General features: G+C 49.7%; 1 protein-coding gene across 1 annotated transcript in view; it reads right to left on the bottom strand.

Moving 5' to 3' along the window:
* The window catches only part of LOC141042712 (uncharacterized), a 43,864-nt gene extending 30,930 nt beyond the window's left edge, over window positions 1-12,934 (bottom strand). Inside the window, exon 1 of the mRNA XM_073511591.1 lies at window positions 11,515-12,934. Coding sequence (XP_073367692.1) covers window positions 11,515-12,934 — 1,420 coding nt within the window. The remainder of the gene's footprint in view (window positions 1-11,514) is intronic.
* Window positions 12,935-19,083: the final 6,149 nt, after the last annotated feature.

The following is a 19,083-nucleotide window of genomic DNA, read 5'->3' as shown; positions in this document are numbered from 1 at the left end:
TTTGCATCCCGCGATCTTCCAATTGTTGTGAATCAAACACCCAGATTGGCAGAAATCCTGTGTTTTTAAATTCTCTGTTTTGCACGTGCATTCCTATCCTATTCCTGTCTATTTCCTATCCCTGCATTGTTGGAATCCTCCAATTCAAACGAGCCCTTACAGAATTACTTCTCTTACAGATAGTTGTCAAAGAAAACCTTACGTGGTTTGTCCCGCTCCTGCTGCGCCGTCGTCCACCCCAGCTCAGCTGCTCCAACGACAGAAGGGTCCAGCACAGCAGGGATCCGGCCTCCAGACTGTCTTTCGCCGCCTCAGATCTTCTTCCCCGCCGCTGGCAGCCATGAAAACTGCATTACCATCATCAACTGAGCAGATGACCTCAAGGACTACACGGGTCCGCAAGAGAGGTCGCACTCTTTCGTGTCTGCTTACGTTATGCATCGATTAATATTACATGCTACTTTATCGTCCTGTTCACCGATTAGACTCTGAGTCAGCTCCAAACTAATGGTCAAACTTGAGTTTTTAAATGGTTGTGGGGTACATATCGGGGCCGCTATCAATAGTATCTATCTACTATCTGGTTAATCTCCGGTGCCTACTATGAGTTTCATGTTGGGTGGGAAACAAACAGTAAAGAAGCCGTTATCTGTATTTTTAACTGAAGCCATTATCTGCCTGCTATTATTGGTTTTGGGTTTATCCACAGGTTGCTACCATCACTCTGGATTTCTGCATGCACTCCTTACATAATCTCACTATGTTTTATTCCTATGCATGACAGTTATTGTAAACAATGGAACTGAACATGTAGAGCAAAAGAGACGAGCCTTGCATGGCAATAAAATTTCATGCAGATGTCGCTCCATGGTAGGCGCAAAGGCAACCCCCCTCCACGCATTTCGGATTGTAATCGAGAGGAAGATATCTGTTCTGAGGGGGATTCAGAAGGAGAAGACAAATCCTATTTACCCCCTGAGGTCTTTGTGCTAACTTGGCATGCTGATGTTGGTTATATCATGCATATGGTGTCTTGCATTGCTTACTTTATACATCAAATATGTCATCTGCTTAGTTTAGACATCCTTTGTGCGAATGCCATCTGTTTAGTTTATTCATCGTTTATGTGAATTATGCAACGCCATCTTGTTTAGCCAGGCATCATATATGTGAATTTTGCAATGCCATCCTGCTTAGCCAGTCATCTTATATGTAAATTATATCAGGTCATCCTTTTTTTCGTTACATATTACATTTGTCAACAACGTTAGTACATTCAACTGCTCTTCGTGTGCATCAGCCATTTGACATGGTGATGGCAAATTCTAGAGTGAAAACAAGGTCTTCAGAGAAGACTATGCTATCTGACGAAGCGCATATCTCGCTGGTTACGGATAGCTCCTCAGAGGAGGATTCAGGGACAGATGACCAGTCCTATTCCCCCCCCCCCGAGGTGTATGCTCTAACTTGCCAGGGTTATGTTGCTCATATCGTGCGTATGGTGTCTCGCATTGCTATGTCATTTGATTAGTTTAGACATGCTTTGTGTGAATGCCACCTGTTCAGTGTCTAATTACCATATATGTGAATTATGCATTGCCATCTTGTTGCAAGACATTATATATGTGAATTATACAATGCTATCTTGATGCAAAGGCATTATATATGTGAATTATGCAATGCCATGTTGTTTAGCCAATCATCATGTATGTGAATTATATCATGCTATCATTTTTTTGTATTACGTGTTCCATTTCTCGACAATGTTTGTATATTCAACTACTCTTCCTGTGCATCAGCCATTTGAAGCGGTGATGGAAGTATCTGGAGTGAAAACAAGGTATTCAGAGCAGACAATGCTACCTGCTGAAGCAGACATCTTGCTGGTTACAGAGGGCTCCTCAGAGTAGGATTCAGAGACTGATGACCAGTCCTATTTCCCCCCTGAGGTCTATGCTCAAACTTGGCAGGGTTATATTACCCATGTCATGCATGTTGTCTTGCATTGCTTAGTTTTTACATCATATATGGATTGCCATCTGCTTACTTGCTTACTATATAAATCATATATTTGAATTATATCATGCCATCATGTTTACATAGTACATACACATCATCTATCTGAATTATGGCATGGCAACCCATTTAATAAAGACATCATATAGTTATATCATCTCATCCTGTTTAGTGTTTACAGTCATCACATTTTGAATTATGGCATTCTATCCGTGAATGTATGTGAATTATGGCATGCCAACCTATTTAATAAACACATTATATAGTTATGTCATGTCATCCTGTTTACATAGTCTCATATTTTGAACTATGTCTTTCCATATTTTTTAGTTAGCCATCATAATGTGAAATTTTGTCATGCTATCCTGTTTAGTTAGCCATCATATATGTGAAATTGTGTCATGCTATCTTGTTTGGTTAGACAACATAAATATGAATTATTTCATGCCCTCTTTTATTCCCCACTATCCATTGAGCATGTCTATCATACAATGTCTATACTTTCAATTACTTTTCTTGTTTATCAGCCATTTGAATTGGAGAGCGTGATGGCAGTATCTAAGGGAGTAACAACATGGTCTTCAGAAAAGATAGTGCTACAAGTTGATGCAGATAGAACCACGGTTGTACTTGCCCAAGGACCAGATACACCACACATAATCCAGACTCTCGCAGATTGTACCCCTACCCAGTTGGACAGAGAACCAGCTACACCCCTTCTAACCCCAACCCCGGCAGATAGTAACCCAGTTCCAGTTGACACAGCACCGTCTCCACCACAGAGCACCCAAACACGAGCAGTTAGTAAGGGAACTGTAGTGCCCAAAGCACGAGGACCACCACTCCGAATCCCAACTCAACGCTTAAAGGAGAAGAAAATTTGTTCTCAGGTCAGGTTATGTAGCTATGGTTCATACTCCTTTGCTCTTGCATTACTGTATTTACTCATACCAACTATTTTCAATTTTTAAGGATGGAATTGAAACTCCAATGGCGCAATAGGTATGTTTTAAACCTGTTTCTTTAACTGGTTTGCTGTTATAACCTGCTCTATGTTGATTTCAGTTTCAATTGAATAAACAGTTATGTTCTCATGTCATGCACATTACAAGTGTTGTTATTGCTCTATAGTTACCCACACTTATATTCTGTCTATTCTGCTTTGTCTTGAACAAATATTATTTGAACTGTGTCTCTATCTTGATTTGGCAACAAAAACTAGAATGATACAGACCATAAAGTGACCATGGTACATAGATATATGTTTGTTTCATGCTGTTATCCTGTCCACTTTACTACTGAACTCATTTACCAAAATGAGTTTCATATACAACATGGTAAACATGTGATGTGTCTACTTGTTTCTCTTTTAGAATGCGGACAAAATATTGGAGAACAGTACCGCGTTATCCAACGGTAAAGGAAGTAATGCAGACAAGGTTCAACATAGTGAGACATCACTGTTGGTCTTCAAGAAAGCTGATAAAAACTATCTTGACGACAGTGAGGGAACCCAAAAGTCATGTCTTGATGTAGTGTTCGAGTTACTGGCCACTACTGCTGGCACAAGCTCTTCGAACTCGCTACCTGAATCAGTTCGTCTTCTTGAGTCTCAACTTCAAGTTGAAAGACATCGATCAGATGTCCTGTGACAGGAAGCTGAAGGACTGAGGAAGTCCCTGCAGAATTCAGATGCATATTTTCTGGTGCAACAGCAAGTGCTGGAGGATTTAAGCGCCAAACAAGAGAAAGTTAATAAGCTTGCTAAGCATCTTGCCAGCATTATGGGTACCCAGGATATTGTTTCTTGAGATCTTCTGAAGTGGTTTCAGTTCTGGATTTGTTTTGCTGCGGCGTTTATTTGCGCTGGTCGCCAACTTTTACAACCAGTGTATATGATATGTTGCTTTGTTCCCTATATTCTCACTGGTGGCGAACTTTGATGCCCAGTGGATGTAATATGTGTAATAGCCGTGATAGCCTAGCGTTAGTTGCTTGCTTATTTATTTCCTTGTTGTCTTATTTATTTTTTTGCTTGTAGTCATTGCAGTTCTTTTTCGCGGTTAGCTAGTGGCTGCAATAAACCATTTATTAAAACTAGGCCACAATAACCATGGGCTAATATTTACTGTAGTGACACTAGGCCTCCTACTGGCCGTAGAAACAGTGGGCCTTCTACGGGCTGTAGAAACAATGGGCCTTCTACGGGCCGTAGAAAAAATGGGCCTTCTGCGGGCCGTATCATCAATGGGCCTTATACGGGCCATATGATCGATTGGCCAAACATGGGCCAAACAGACGGCATTATAGCCGTAAACGGGCTAGAGTTGGAATCGTCCGTTCATGGGCCGACCATAATGGGCCATCGTTAATAGGTCGTATTTGATGACACTATGAAAATGGCCCAACGTATTAACGGACCACAAACGGGCCGACTGTAACCACGGGCTGAATTTGGCCCACAAGCAGAAAATGACAGTAACGGGTCGTAAGTAAACGAATGCTGGAAATGAGCCCAAGAATAAATGGGCTCTGAGAAGGCCGAAAGATAACATGGGCTGGAAACGGCCCAACGGAATAACGGGTCGTTAATGGGTATAAAGTGATACACTATTCATTATGGGCCAGTTTCACCACGGGCCGTTAATGGGTGTAAAGTGATACACTGTTCATTACGGGCCAGTTTCACCAGGGGCCGTTAATAGGCCAAGAGTTACATAGGGCCTCATATGGGCCGAAAGACGTCATGGGCCATACATGCGCCAGAAGTGAAAATGGGCTGGAATCATATTGGATGGCCTAGATGACGCTACTGGGCCTAATTCGGATAGGGTGTAACGGGCCTTAGGTTAGCGGGCTGTAAATGGGCTATATGCGAACAGGTCGTTAACAGGCTTTCCATGGGCCGGCCCGCCACCTTTTGACCAAGTCAAATGGGCCGGCCTTTTTACATGAATGGGCCTCTGTTGGGCCATGCCACGTGTCGACGTATCATAGGCGCCTTCCGTCCAATGAGTGGATGACATCTGTCCCAACGATGAGCCGACACGTGTTTCCTCCAGCCAATGATGATTTTACACGTGGAAAATCCCCATTGGTCGGGGCTGTTAACGGGTTATCGCATCCAAAACCCGACCCGATAGCTTAACGGCGTTCCGTTACGGTGGATGCCACGTGTCGGTCACCCTTGACGAAAGCACTTCTGTGACGCGCGATTTATCGTCATGGAAGTGGACACTTCCGTGATGATAATTTTGGCAATGTCATGGAACACTTCTACGACAGCACAGGTATGACTATCTTGATTCTGTCATAAATTTGTCATGGATGTACATGCATGACAGAAAACGTGACCTACTGTGACAAACACGTATCATCACGGAAGTGTATTTTTTTTGTAGTGCTGGTGGCACAGAGGGAGGTCGACGAGGAGGCAGTGACGGCGGCAGAACCAGCGGATGGCAAGCCAAAGATTCCCCCGGCAGGGCCTGGTGCCGACAAGGCGCGGCCCCCGGTAGGGTCTGATGCCACCAAGGCAGTGCCAGCGCAGTCGAGTGAGGTGGTGCAGAAGAAGAAGATGATGCAGTACCCGGTTTACTTTGTCAGCTCCCTCTTGCAGGGGGCTAGGTCGAGGTATTCCGGTGTGCAAAAATTGCTCTTCGGCCTCCTTATGGCCTCGAGGAAGCTGCGTCATTACTTCCAAGCCCACGAGATCACTGTCGTCACCCGCCTCCCATTGCAATGGATACTGCATAACCCAGATGCAACCGGAAGGATTGTGGAATGGGCCTTGGAGCTATCAAGTTTCGGTATGAAGTTTGAAAGTACCTCGACAATCCAGAGCAGAGTCTTGGCGGAGTTCATTGTAGAATGGACCTCTACGCCTGACGAAGAAATCCAGGAGACCACTCTCCTCGGCAAGGAAGCGGACCGCGACTGGATCATGTACTTTGATGGGGCTTTCTCGCTGCAAGGTGCCGGTGCCGGTGTGCTGCTCGTCGCGCCCACCGGAGAACACCTCAAGTACGTCATCCAGATGCACTTCCCCATAGAGATGTCCACCAACAACACTGCTGAGTACGAGGGATTGCTCGCCGGTCTCAGGATCGCGGCAGACCTCGGGGTTAAGAAGCTCATCGTCAAGGGTGACTCGCAGCTTGTTGTTAGGCAGGTCGACAAGGATTACCAGAGCCCATTGATGGAGGCGTACGTAGATGAGGTGGGGAAGCTGGAGGAACGCTTTGACGGTATCCAGGTGGAGCACGTCCCCCGAATGGAGAACGACATCGCCGATTACCTGTCAAAGCGTGCTGCATTCAAGCTACCTATGGAACCAGGTACCTTTTTGCTCCGGTTAACTCAACCATCCGTCGAGCCATCAACGGGGAAGAACAAGCGAAGGAAGTTAGGTCCCGGCAATTACTTTCCTACCGAGCCCCCTGGGCCGCCGGCAAGGGTGCTGCCGCGGACGCTGGGCCTGCCCAAGAGCAACTGGCTCCGGCAGGGCGTCAAGCCCTGGCCGTAGAGACAGCGGCTCCCATGGCGGAAGAGATGCCTTTGGTCCTTGCCGTCGAGCCCCAGGCTCCGGCACGTGCGCAGCATACCGTCCAATTCCTACAAATAGTGGAGCTTCCTGAGGAGCAGGAACAAGCGGAGAAAGTAGACCGTCGGTCTGCCCTGTACCAGTTCGTCGATGACGTCCTGTACAGGAGGAGGCCGAACGGTGTGAAACTAAAGTGCATCCCCCGGGAGGAAGGACTAGAGCTGTTGGCAGAGATACATGGAGGCATATGTGGCTCCCACATAGGGTCGAGGGCCCTTGCCGGGAAGGCCTTCCGGCAAGGTTTCGTCTGGCCCACCGCCCTCCAGGATGCAACGGCACTAGTAACCAAGTGTGAAGCGTGTCAGTTCCATTCAAAGAAGCTTCATCAACCAGCTCAAGCCCTTCAAACAATCCCTCTCTCCTCACCATTCTCGGTCTGGGGGCTCGATACACTGGGCCCTTTCCCCCGCGCTGTCGGGGGCTTTGAGTACTTGTACGTTGCAATCGACAAGTTCACAAAGTGGCCGGAAGTGGAAGCAGTGAGAAAGGTGACTGCTCAGTCAGCTGTCAAGTTTTTCAAGGGACTGGTCTGCCGTTTTGGTGTGCCAAGCAGAGTCATCACCGACAACGGCACGCAGTTCACGAGCCACACCTTCATGCAATACATTCAAGACCTCGGCAGCAAGGTCTATTTTGCTTCCGTGGCACACCCATGGAGCAACGGCCAAGCGGAGAGGGCAAATGCTGAAGTGTTGCGAGGCCAAAGGACAAAGACTTTTGGCAAGCTGCGCAAGAGCGGAAGGCGCTGGATTGATGAATGGCCGGCAGTTCTTTGGTCGATCAGGACGACGCCAAATCGAGCCACAACTCATATACGGGTCACCTCGAGTGCTCGCTTATGATGAGCTTGAGCAAGAGCGGTTGCGCCAAGATGATGCAACGCTCCTTGAGGAAGATCGTCTTCGGGCGGCTGTGGGAGCAGCACGCTACCAGCAAGCCTTGCGCCGCTACCATAGCCGCAAGGTTCATGCCCGAAGCTTTAAGGAAGGCGACCTTGTTCTTCGGCGTGTTCAGTCGGCCAAGAATTCCAACAAGTTGACGCCAAAGTGGGAAGGCCTTTATCGGGTAATGCGAGTCACCAGGCCCGGCGCAGTCCGCCTGGAGACCGAAGATGTTGTCCCAGTGAGCAACTCCTGGAACATCGTGCATCTTCGCAAGTTTTACCCGTAAGGCGCGGCTTGCCGGGCCTCCCGGCAAGCCACATTTTGTACAAGCTTTGCCGGCAAGGCATGTGACCCTTTGTACAAAGACAGGCGCAGACCCTGAGCATAAATAAATGAAGCGCTGGCGCCCTAAGTTATAGCATGCATTCTAGGTCGAGTCTCTTCCTTGGTTAGGGTTGATAGTGCTTAGCAGTGACTAACCCCTAGCCTAGAGGTCGAGTGCGTGTCTATCTGTTCCTTTTCTGTCCTCCTTTGGTTCGCAGGGCACATGAGCACTTCTGCTGAGCTACTTGGAAAGAAGGGAACGGACCAGCGTCCCGACCCCGGCAAACCAGAGTTGCCGGGGGCTGCAAGCATAAGGGTCCAACCGCGGCAAGATGAGGTTGCCGGGGCTGCAGATCCAGATAAGTCTTTCATCCTCTGTCATGCATTTCGGAACGGAACTGGGGCATGTGAAACCTCGTTCTTTCTCCAGGCTATCGTGCTCCCCTTTTCCTATACCCAAGGATTATCTCCTAGGTCTGGATTTGGTTGTAGCCGTGGCGGCAAGGAGATAAAACGAGGAGCCTAAGCCCACTTCATCCCTGCCTCCGCCAAGAGCGCGAGAATGGTCGAGTGAAGTGAGGGGGACGGCAAGGCCTGTTGCCGGGCGAAAAACGTTTATCTTAAATGATAACAATAATTCACTCCTTGTCGCGGGGTCTACCCACGAACGAAAAACCCGGCAAGCATCCCTTTTTCATTAAAACATCCCATACAGGTACAGTTCATACGGGATGAAAAACATGAGCAAGGGGATTACAAGTTCTAAATTTAACGAAGGCCCGCAGGCTTACAAACTAAAAAAGAGATAAGATGCCCGTAAGCCCTTTCTTGTCCCTCTCCTCAGGAGGCAGGTCAAGGAGGCGAGAGGGCAAAAGGGGCGCCTAGGCGAGCTACGAGCAGCAGAAAGCACCAAGAGAACACCTTGGTGGCCGTGCACGGGTGGGCCGGTGATGACGGTGCCGGGAAAGGAGCTGGAAGACGAGGCGGCAAGACCGGCAATACGTGATGAAGGCGTCGGTGCCCACGTACTCCGAGTTGACGGCCTTTCCGCCCGCCCTCTTCCTCTTCCGCAGCCTCCCGACGCCAGCCGCCCAAGGAGACCGCCCGAGAAGTTCAAGGAGCTGGCCCCGCCCCCGGCAAACCCCTGCCGGAGGAGCGGCCAGGTGGAGATGATGCTGCTGCCGCACCCGCCCAGGCGCGGGGCGTCTGACGCCTAGTCGGACTCGTCCCCGTCATCTGCCCCGCTGTCCTCCTCATCACTTTCGCTCGAGGAAGAGCTTCCATCGCCAGAATCTCCATCGGAGGAGCTCTCCACACAGCACTTTAGGCGAGTTCCGAACTCTCCGAAGACCTTGACGGAGAGCAGGCCGTCCTCCATTAATTTGAAGTAGAGGACGAGCCCCGCCGTCAGGCTGTGGATGCGAGTGGACGTCTTCCACCCATGACGGAGGTACATGACCCGAGGAGCCGGGAAGTCGACGTCGACCTGCGTGCCCCCATTCCCACAACCCCTCATGTGCAATCTGAGGGATTGGGGCCGGTCACGCTCCATCTCCCGAGCAAACGGGGCGGGAAGACGGAGACGACGATGCGGCGGCCGGCGCAGCCTGATGAAGAACTCGCGGAGCTGGTCTCCGACATGGCCTTCCATCGGGAAAGGCACCATTGGTGGGGGCGAAGCCGGCGCACCGCCCCGTCCTCCTCTTCCCCGAGCACTACGACCTCTGCCCCGGCCTCGCCCACGGCCTCGCACCCTCCCCCTTCCCCTCGCGGCCGGTTCCACCACCACGGGCTCAGGAGGAGGAGGGACGCGCTGTCGAGCGGCGACCCTCGCCGCCACCATCGAGGGACCCGGGTTCCCTTTCTCCATGGCGAGTGAAAGGAAGAAGCAGAAGCAAGAGGGGATAGATGACAGAAGAATGCAGGACGCCATCCCCCCTTCCCCCTCTTTATAAAGGGGCGGGGTCGGGGCTCGGCCGCCCCGCTCGGCCAATCCAGCCACCGGAGGCGCAGGGAATCAGGACCGACCCGCTGCCCCAACCAGCGACGGCCCGGTTTCCCGCCTCCACCGCTTGCCACCCCAGGCGCATGAAGGACGCGTGGCAGACGTGCAGAACTGAGGGGACGGGTGAAGCGACAACTCCCCACCCCGTGATCATGGGGAGTGGACGCCTTGAAGACCGTGACCCATCCCCGTTCAGTAAATGAGCCGCGCCTCCACGCCTCCCTCTTTTTACGGGGAAGGCGCGAGCCGCCACTTTACTGCGATATGACGCATGCGTGTGAAAACCGCCCCACGCATGCCGCCCACGTCACGCACGCCCCTCCACGCCGCGCCACGCGCATGGGTCGTGGGAAGCGCAGCGCGCGAAAAGTCTTACCACGGTAAAAACCGCCCCGCCTGCCCGCACACCGTTTTGGGCCTGGCCCAACAACGTGTCGCGCTTATGTGTGGCCCAGGCCCGGGGGCTCCTGTCGGTGTACAAAAAGAGGGGCACGCTTTTGTACCCCTTTACCTGTGCACGGGCAGTCGGAGCCGCGCCCACGGTCGCACCAAGCAGAACAGGGGAGATGAGCCAAGGTAAGACCAGAGCCCAAGATGATAAGAGCAACGCCAAGGCCAAGACCACAAACAGCAGAGGGACGAAGCAGGTTCCCCCGGCAAGACCCTTGCCGGGGTAGCCTCAGCAGCCCCGGCAAGACCCTTGCTGGGACAGCTCGCCCCGCACCAACAGAGCGAGCCACCCTTGAGCCCACGGTCCCCAACGCCATCATCCACGTGGGGCCAGGGCTCGGGAAGGCACCTCTGTGGTGGCATGCAGATCTTTGTGAAGACATATTCAAGATCAGATGAGGATTAGAAGACGACGATCCTCGGCAAGATCCTTGCCGAGGAAGGCCACCAGACCCCCGGCAAGGCCCTTGCCGGGGACGACAGCGCGCCATGGCAAGACCCTTGCCGGGCTACACGGCAAGTCCCTTGCTGGGCCACCCGGCAAGGCCCTCACCAAGGACGCCAGCAGGGCCACCGCCAGGCCCACGCCAGGCCCACGCCAACCAAGCTTCCACCATCGTTTACATGCAGCTGCCAGCCCAACCAGCTGGGCGGGCACCTGCGTGGCAACATGCAGCCCCAGGCCAACTCATCGAGCGCCTGCGTGGCGGCATGCAGGTCTTGGCTCCACCACCGCGCCACCTCAGCTGCCTGCCTGCCTACATGGCGCCGCACGCATCGCTGGCCAGGGCGCATGTCAAAGCGAGGAGGAGCGGCAACGGACGGGATGGGCCTCGCCCCCATCCCCAATAAAGCAAGGGGACACCTAAGCCACGCATTAAATGTGTCTTGTCCTGTAATGCGAGCGATAAGCTCAGGGCACTGTACGCCTTTCCACCTCCTGTGTGCCACTGTGGCAGCCCCTTTCGACATTAAAGGAGGCCCATGGCATACTGGAGAAGGATTCGGCTCTTTCGAACCACGCACTCACCACAGCTAGTTCGAGAGCTCAAGAACTCTCTGAAATACACCCACAAAAGCAGGACTAGGGTTTTACGCATCCTCGCAGCCCGAACCTGGGTAAACGATTCTCGTGCTGGCTACTGATCCTGCTCTTCTTGCAACCCTGCGCCCTGGCAACCGTAGTAGGGATTCTTGTGATCCCATAGGTGTCGTTCCACATCGACAAAAATCTTTGCTTCTTCGCCAGCGATGGTTTCGGGGAAGAAAGCGGCGGTGCCCAATATAGCAAGGGTCTTTATCACAATGGACACAGGCCTTATAACCCGCTGTGATCCTCCCAGACAGAGTGTGCAGAGCCGGGAAATCATGGATGGACCATATGATTGCAGCACGTAGATTGAACTTTTCTTTCGGACTCAAGGCATTGTATGTAGGTACACCAGTCCAGAGCTGGAGCAGTTCTTCTACGAGGGGCTCCATAAAGACATCAAAATCCTTTCCTGGAGACTCTGGACCCGGGATAAGCAATGACATCATGAAGTTGGACTGATCCATGCATGCCCATGGTGGCAGGTTGTACGGCACCACAAAAACTGGCCACATGCTATAAGACGTGCTCATGTTCCCAAACGGATTAAACCCATCTGTGGCAATGCCAAGTTTTATGTTCCTTGGATCTGCAGCAAAATCTAAATGTATACGGTCAAACTCTTTCCATGCCTCTCCGTCCGCTGGATGGCTCAGCTCATTGTCCACAGGTTGCCGCTTCAGCTTGTGCCACTGTACCTCACGCGATGATTTCTTCGAGATGAACATCCGCTGCAGCCTTGGTATCAACGGAAAGTGGCTCAGTACCTTCTCCAGTATGGACTTCTTCCCATCAGCATCATTCCACCTAGAGGCATTGCATTTTGGACAGTTGTCATGCTTTGCTAAATCCTTCCGAAACAAGACACAGTTATTTGGGCACACATGTATTGACACATAACCTAACCCCAGCCTGCGGATTATGCTCAATGCTTCATCATAAGATCTGGGAACACAACTATCAGGGAATTGCAAGCTCAAAAGGCAGAGTATTGCGTTGAATGCAGCATTGCTAATCCGGTAGAAAGACTTGATGTGGAGTAACTTCATGGTGAAGGTAAATCTTGAAAATTTACCCCCTTCATGAGCTGCGCGCTTCGCCTCCTCTAACACCTCAGCAAACAATGACTTCTGTTCATCAGCACGATCTTCAGCATCATACAAATCCTTCAATAGGTCAGGAATCCTATCATCTTCATGCCCATCCTCTTCCTCCAAACCAGCATTATCTCGCAAAACCTTTTCCATGAAATCAATGCCAGCATCACCACCACCCATCATATGAGGGGCCTTTGTATCAGCTTCAAAATGTTGAGGTTGTCTGTCTAAAGGTTCTCCATGATATATCCACCTATCATATGTGCTAGACATCCCATTAAGAAGCAGATGATCTTCCACTCTTCCTTGAGCCATTCTTGAACGGTTGAGGCATTCGCAGCATGGGCAAAGAATCTGAGCATCGTTGGCAAAATTTGCTTGAACAAATGCCATGAAATCATCAACTCCTTTCATATGTTCTTTCAAAAACTTTCTAACTCTTTTTCTAATCCAGCATCTGTCCATCTGCCAAAGACAACAAATTGTTGCAACTTAGCAAATCAATCTTAAGTGCATCAACATTAATTAATGAAAATGGATGGAAGTAATGGCACCCAACTTTATATGCTAACTCCCTAACCACAACATTCAGCTATTTCCAATTTCTCACTACTTTAGTCCAGTTCACATGGTTTAGTGATTTCACATGGGAGCAATAAAAAGCAGTTCATAGGAATTACAGATTTCACATGGGAGAAAAGAAAAGCTAACAAAAACCTGGTGGTTCACAAAAAAACAAAGGTGGTTTACAAAGAACTACTGTGGTTAAACCACCAACAATAACAACGTATGCTGCCACAAAGAACTATTGTGGTTAAACCACCAACAATAACAGCACTGCAAATTTACATGAATGACATTTCCAAGATTGCATCAAATCTACATCAATGAGATTTTTCCTAGTTTCCATCAAGTCTACATCAATATTGATGTTCTTTAACAAATTTGAGGCTGAAATTTCAGAGGTGTAACATCAAATCTACATCAACTCCCTTCATATTTTCCAAGTTTACATCAAATCTACACAAACCTTAGGCTGGAACTTCATAGGTGCAGGTTGATTATTCATACAACCACACACACACACATTATGACATCCACAAAACTAGTTACATTACCCAATGCTCAAAAATTCAGATCAGACAAATTAAGTTTAGGAGCAAAGTTCAAAGTTCTGGACAGTCCAAAGTTCAAAGTTCTGGACAGTCCAAAGTTCTCTACATACCTATGATCATATCAGACAAATTAAGTCCTATCAGTTCTCCACACAAACATTTCCTAGGATTCAAACAAAGTTCTCCCCTGCCCCTCAGCTAGTGTTGTAACAAGATCAGCATGAGAGGATAGGGGTGCATACTGGGAGGTGTGTTCATCCCCTGCCCCTCAGCTAGTAAGATAATAAAACTCAAATTATCTCTCTCTTTCTCCCCTGCCCCTCAGCAGCAGGCGCAACACAGGATAGTGTTCATCAGCAGGCGCAACACAGGCAAATCTGAGGCGTGGGGGAGAGGAGAGGGGGGAAGGAGAGGCGTGCATACGTGGGCGAGGTCTGCTTGCGGCGGCGGTGACTCCCCCATGCTCGGCGGCGGCGAGTCCCCCATGCATGGGCGAGGCAAGCGGCGAGGTCATCATTCATGTCATGGGCGAGGCGAGCGGCGAGGTCGCCGTTCCTGTTGTGGTCGAGGCGAGCGGCCCCGGCAACACCACCGCCGGTCGCCGCCCCCGCCCCTGCCGGTTGCTTCCGCTGCCGGCCCATGCCCCCGTCGTCGCCTCCGCCGTCGCCCGCCACCACCTGGTCGGAAGACCTAGAAAAACACAAAGTGTTGCTCTGTTCGAAGCCACCTGGTCGGAAGGTCTCACTTGTCAATGATACGAGAGAGCCGTAGTTTTATATAATGTATTGGCAAATTCCCATACATGACCAACTATCCCTCTCTAGCCCAGCGGTAGCGAGCGAGCGAATCAAGCACGACGTCGTGGGTTCGAGTCCCGCCTCGCGCATATTTTTTGGGCGAATTAAGCTCTCGGGCGCCTGTCAAATGGGTCCCGCCTGTCAGTGTGTGCCCCGCCTGTCTGTTGAATATTAACATTTAAGAAAAAATGACACCTAGACAATGACACATAAGCGAGGTTGCTGAGGTGGCTGCCTAATCATCCTAATGCATTGAAAATAAAGGGTAGTGACTATTTATATTGGTTGTTATCAGCTAGGCATGAGGCAATGGACAGTGCTACTAACTTTACGACCATTTCCTCTAATGAAATTATGACCTTTCTGACCAAAATGGTCGTTATGGTTTAGGGTTTGGAGCCCTCCAGACAGCTTTTGACCAATTGGTCTAAAATGGTCATAAATTTATGAACAATTCTTCCAGGGTCACTGACAGAAGGTCATAAGTTGACATATTTCTTGTAGTGGTTGTTGCCGGAGTTTCTGTTGACCTCCGGCTCCGGCTGGGGGCACGACGGTGCCGACGAATTCAAGGTCGTGCTGCTGCCCGCGCGAGACCTCATCGGCGGCGACGGAAACCTCTGTGGCCAGCTTCACGCGTTGTGCGGGTGCTTCACCAGCCCCGGCGTCGCCACTCCCTCCAATGGTGCACTTTGGCGGCATCGTCATACACTCCAGAGTCCAGACGTCGGTGACCGCTGTGTACTGGGGTGCGGCTGCCTATTATGGTCGGTGGCTCGGGTGCGCAATTAATATGGACCAGTGGGAGCGAGGCAGGCTGCGGTTAAAAGTTGTCTCGCCTCCCAGTGAGCCTGCGAGGCGGACGTCTGCCATTCCTACCATCATTTCACACAGCTACTCGCACGCCTCCCCATCAATACACACACCTGCACGCACGCCTCCCAGTATGCATGCGCGGCGGACTGCTCGCATGCGTCCCGTCAACTCACGCCTGCTCGCACGGCACACGGGGCGTGTGGCAGCATGTATATTTTTTGGTTTATTTTATGCCACTTTACTGCTTCACTGAACCGTTTGCGTTGAAGAGATGCACAAATCCAACGTTGAACATCTCGCACGCTTCCCGGTGAACTTGTGCACCGGACGAGTTTTGGATTTACTAGAATTCAAAAACCAGGCATCTCAATGTTTTGCCAGCAATCAACGGTGCCCCGGTGTTTGAAATTCATTCCCATTTCTTGCATGGGACCTAAGCATGCACCTAAGGACACAGATTTGATTTTTTTTAACCAATTTATATGCACTGGAGCATGTGCATGTGGTTCAAATTTGAATTATGCACATAAATGCGTTGAAAACTCAGCTAATGCATAAAAATGTCCAAACGAACACCGAAAAATCACAAAAATTGACACAACACTCCTGTTGTTCCATGTTAACACGAGAAAACACTTGAAAGCAATAAGAGGCAATGGATACCGTTTTGTCCCCAAAGGTGGGACATTCCCTACCAAAACCATCATGCTTGTTGTGAGAAGCTCTGGTTTGTGAGAAGAATATACCCAAACCTGCCCCAAATGGGACAAAAAATTTACCACGGCATGTTGATGCCGCTCCATGATAGCATGCCAAGTTTCATGGATTTCAGACGAGTTTTGGATTTACTAGAATTTAAAAACCAGGCCTCTCAATGTTTTGTCGACAATCAACGGTGCCCCGGTGTTTGAAATTCACTCCCATTTCTTGCATGTGACCTAAGCATGCACCCAAGGACACAGATTTGATTTTTCAACCAATTTATATGCACTGTAGCATGTGCATGTAGTTCAAATTTCACATAAATGCATTGAAAACTCAGTTAATGCATAAAATGTCCAAACGAACCCCGAAAAATCACAAAAATTGACACAACACTCCTGTTCTTCTATGTTGGCACGAGAAAAAAATTTGAAGCAATAAGAGGCAATATCGTTTCGTCCCCAAAGGTGGGACGTTCCCTACCGAAACCATCATGCTTGTTGTGAGAAGCTCTGGTTTGTGAGAAGCATATACCCAAACCTGCCCCAAATGGGACAAATTTTTTACCACAGCATGTTGATGTCGCTCCATGATAGCATGCCAAGTTTCATCAATTTTAGACGAGTTTCGGATTTACTAGAATTTAAAAGCCATCTATCTCAATGTTTTGCCGGCAATCAACGGTGCCCCGGTGTTTGAAATTCATTCCCATTTCTTGCATGGGACCTAAGCATGCACCCAAGGACACAAATTTGATTTTTCAACTAATTTATATGCACTGGAGCATGTGCATGTAGTTCAGATTTGAATTATGCACATAAATGCATTGAAAACTCAGTTAATGCATAAAAATGTCCAAATGAACCCCGAAAAATCACAAAAATTGACACAACACTCCCGTTGCTCTATGTTGACACGAGAAAAAAATTGAAAGCAATAAGAGGCAATGGATATAGTTTCGTCCCCAAAGGTGGGACGTTCCCTACCAAAAAAAACATGCTTGTTGTGAGAAGCTCCGGTTTGTGAGAAGCATATACCCAAACCTGCCCCAAATGGGACAAAAAATTTACCACGGCATGTTGATGCCGCTCCATGATAGCATGCCAAGTTTCATGAATTTCAGATGAGTTTTGTATTTACTAGAATTTAAAAGCCATGTATCTCAATGTTTGCGGCCGAGTGACGGTGGCAGGGTGTTTGAAATTCATTCCCATTTCTTGCATGGAACCTAAGCATGCAACCAAGGACACATATTTGATTTTTCAACCAGTTTATATGCACTGGAGCATGTGCATGTAGTTCAAATTTGAATTATGCGCATAAAATGCCTGGGAAACCCAGTTAATGTATAAAAATGTCCAAACGAACCCCGAAAAATTCCAAAATTGAACACAACACTCCTGTTGTTCTATGTTGACACTCGGATTTTTTTGAAAGCAATAAGAGGCAACGGATATTGTTTGGTCCCCAAAGGTGGCACGTTCCCTACCGAAACCATCACGCTTGTTGTGAGAAGCTCTGGTTTATGTGAAGCTTATACCCAAACCTGCCCCAAATAGGACAAAAAATTTACCACGGCATGTTGATGCCCCTCCATGATAGCATGCCAAGTTTCATGAATTTCAGACAAGTTTTGGATTTACTAGAATTTAAAAACCAGGTATCTCAATGTTTGCGGCCGAGTGACGGTGGCAAGGTGTTTGAAATTCATTCCCATTTCTTGCATGGGACCTAAGCATGCAACCAAGGACACATATTTGATTTTCAACCAGTTTATATGCACTGTGACCCCATTACGTAATTCAAATCAAGATGATAAATCAAGTAGATCGCACGCAGTTTATCATCACCAACCGTGTGAGATGCAGCACAAAATATCTTGGAGCACCGTCGGTGTATAGTACGCCTATGGCTTACGCGAGAAGGTGCGTCGGCTACAGTCCACAGGCGGCATGTCAAGCACTCTAGGTCACTCCCCAAATATCATTTCACTGTTCATTCGTCGCTGGTGAAAGATGGGGACCTGGACCCACGTCGTGAGGGCAACTTCGGTGGCCCACTCCGGTGAGAGCGTAGCCGTAGCCGCCAGGCGCGGGCTAACAAGCTTCGTGAGGGCGACCGCAGTGTACGTCCAGGCGGCCAAGGCAGCCCAAACGGCTGTTGTTGCTTCTCATGCGGCGGCAGCAGCATCTGCCTCGGGGATAGCAACTCGCGAGAGCGGCACAGCAGTTGTTCGTTCCGCAGCGGCGGCCTTAGCCCTCATGGAGGCTGCCCACTACCATGTCGAGGCCGTCGACGCCCAGCTTGTGGCGGTCACTGCACAAATCGAACGAAGCTTCTCCGACAATGGTCGGCAACCCACGGCCGAAGAGCTGGCAATCGCCGAGAGAGTTCGAGCAGTCGTCCGTTCCTGCGCGGCATACCTTGCCACGACGGAGCCCGCCAGAGCCCAGATCGCGTCCGCCCACGCCCAGCTCATGGCGGCCTATGCCAAAGATATGGCGGACGCGGATGTCGAGATGCTTGCCGAGTATGGTGCAATTGATGCCATGGAGCCTCTTCCCCAGGAGACCGTCGGGCATGAGCTGGACATGGAGGCGACGGCGGAGATCGACGAGCACCAGCCGTAGTAGTACTCTTTGTTTTGTTTAATTAAGAGCGCTGGTCTTTAATTTGTTAGAGTAATGTTTAGGTCAGCTAGCTCTGTTTAATTGCTGAACTTTCTCGATTAAGAAGTTAGTCTCCTTCCACATCCCACATGCCCCGACCGTCGGCGCGAGCACGACACCTTCCACCCAAATCACTGACCCCTCCACAAAATAAGCGCCGCCCTAAGCCATGGTGCATGCAGTATAGCCAGGATATCGAGGAGTATTTGGCAGCGGAGAAGCAAATCGCGGCTGCACGCGCGGATGAGGACGCGATGGCTGCCATTCGTGCCAACCCCCAGATCTTGGAGGAGCACCTCGCCGTCGAGGCCGCCGTTCACGCCGCGATGCGGTTGGCTGCTTTAAAAGCCAGTTCGTGGTGTTTTCTCGAGGCCATCGTTTGCTAGCTACTGCCTTTCCTTAACAAATTCTAGTGAATTGTGCTATCTACTTTTACCATGCAATCTTCTGCTATAGTGCATATGTTCTATATGTCATGCAATGTGGTGTTCAGTTAACTGCTTGGTTCAATTCTG

This window comes from Aegilops tauschii, chromosome 3, assembly GCF_002575655.3.
Source record: "Aegilops tauschii subsp. strangulata cultivar AL8/78 chromosome 3, Aet v6.0, whole genome shotgun sequence".
In the NCBI taxonomy this organism is placed as follows: domain Eukaryota; kingdom Viridiplantae; phylum Streptophyta; class Magnoliopsida; order Poales; family Poaceae; genus Aegilops; species Aegilops tauschii.
Note: the sequence above shows the minus strand (reverse complement) of the source record. Positions and strands in the feature narration are given on the sequence as shown.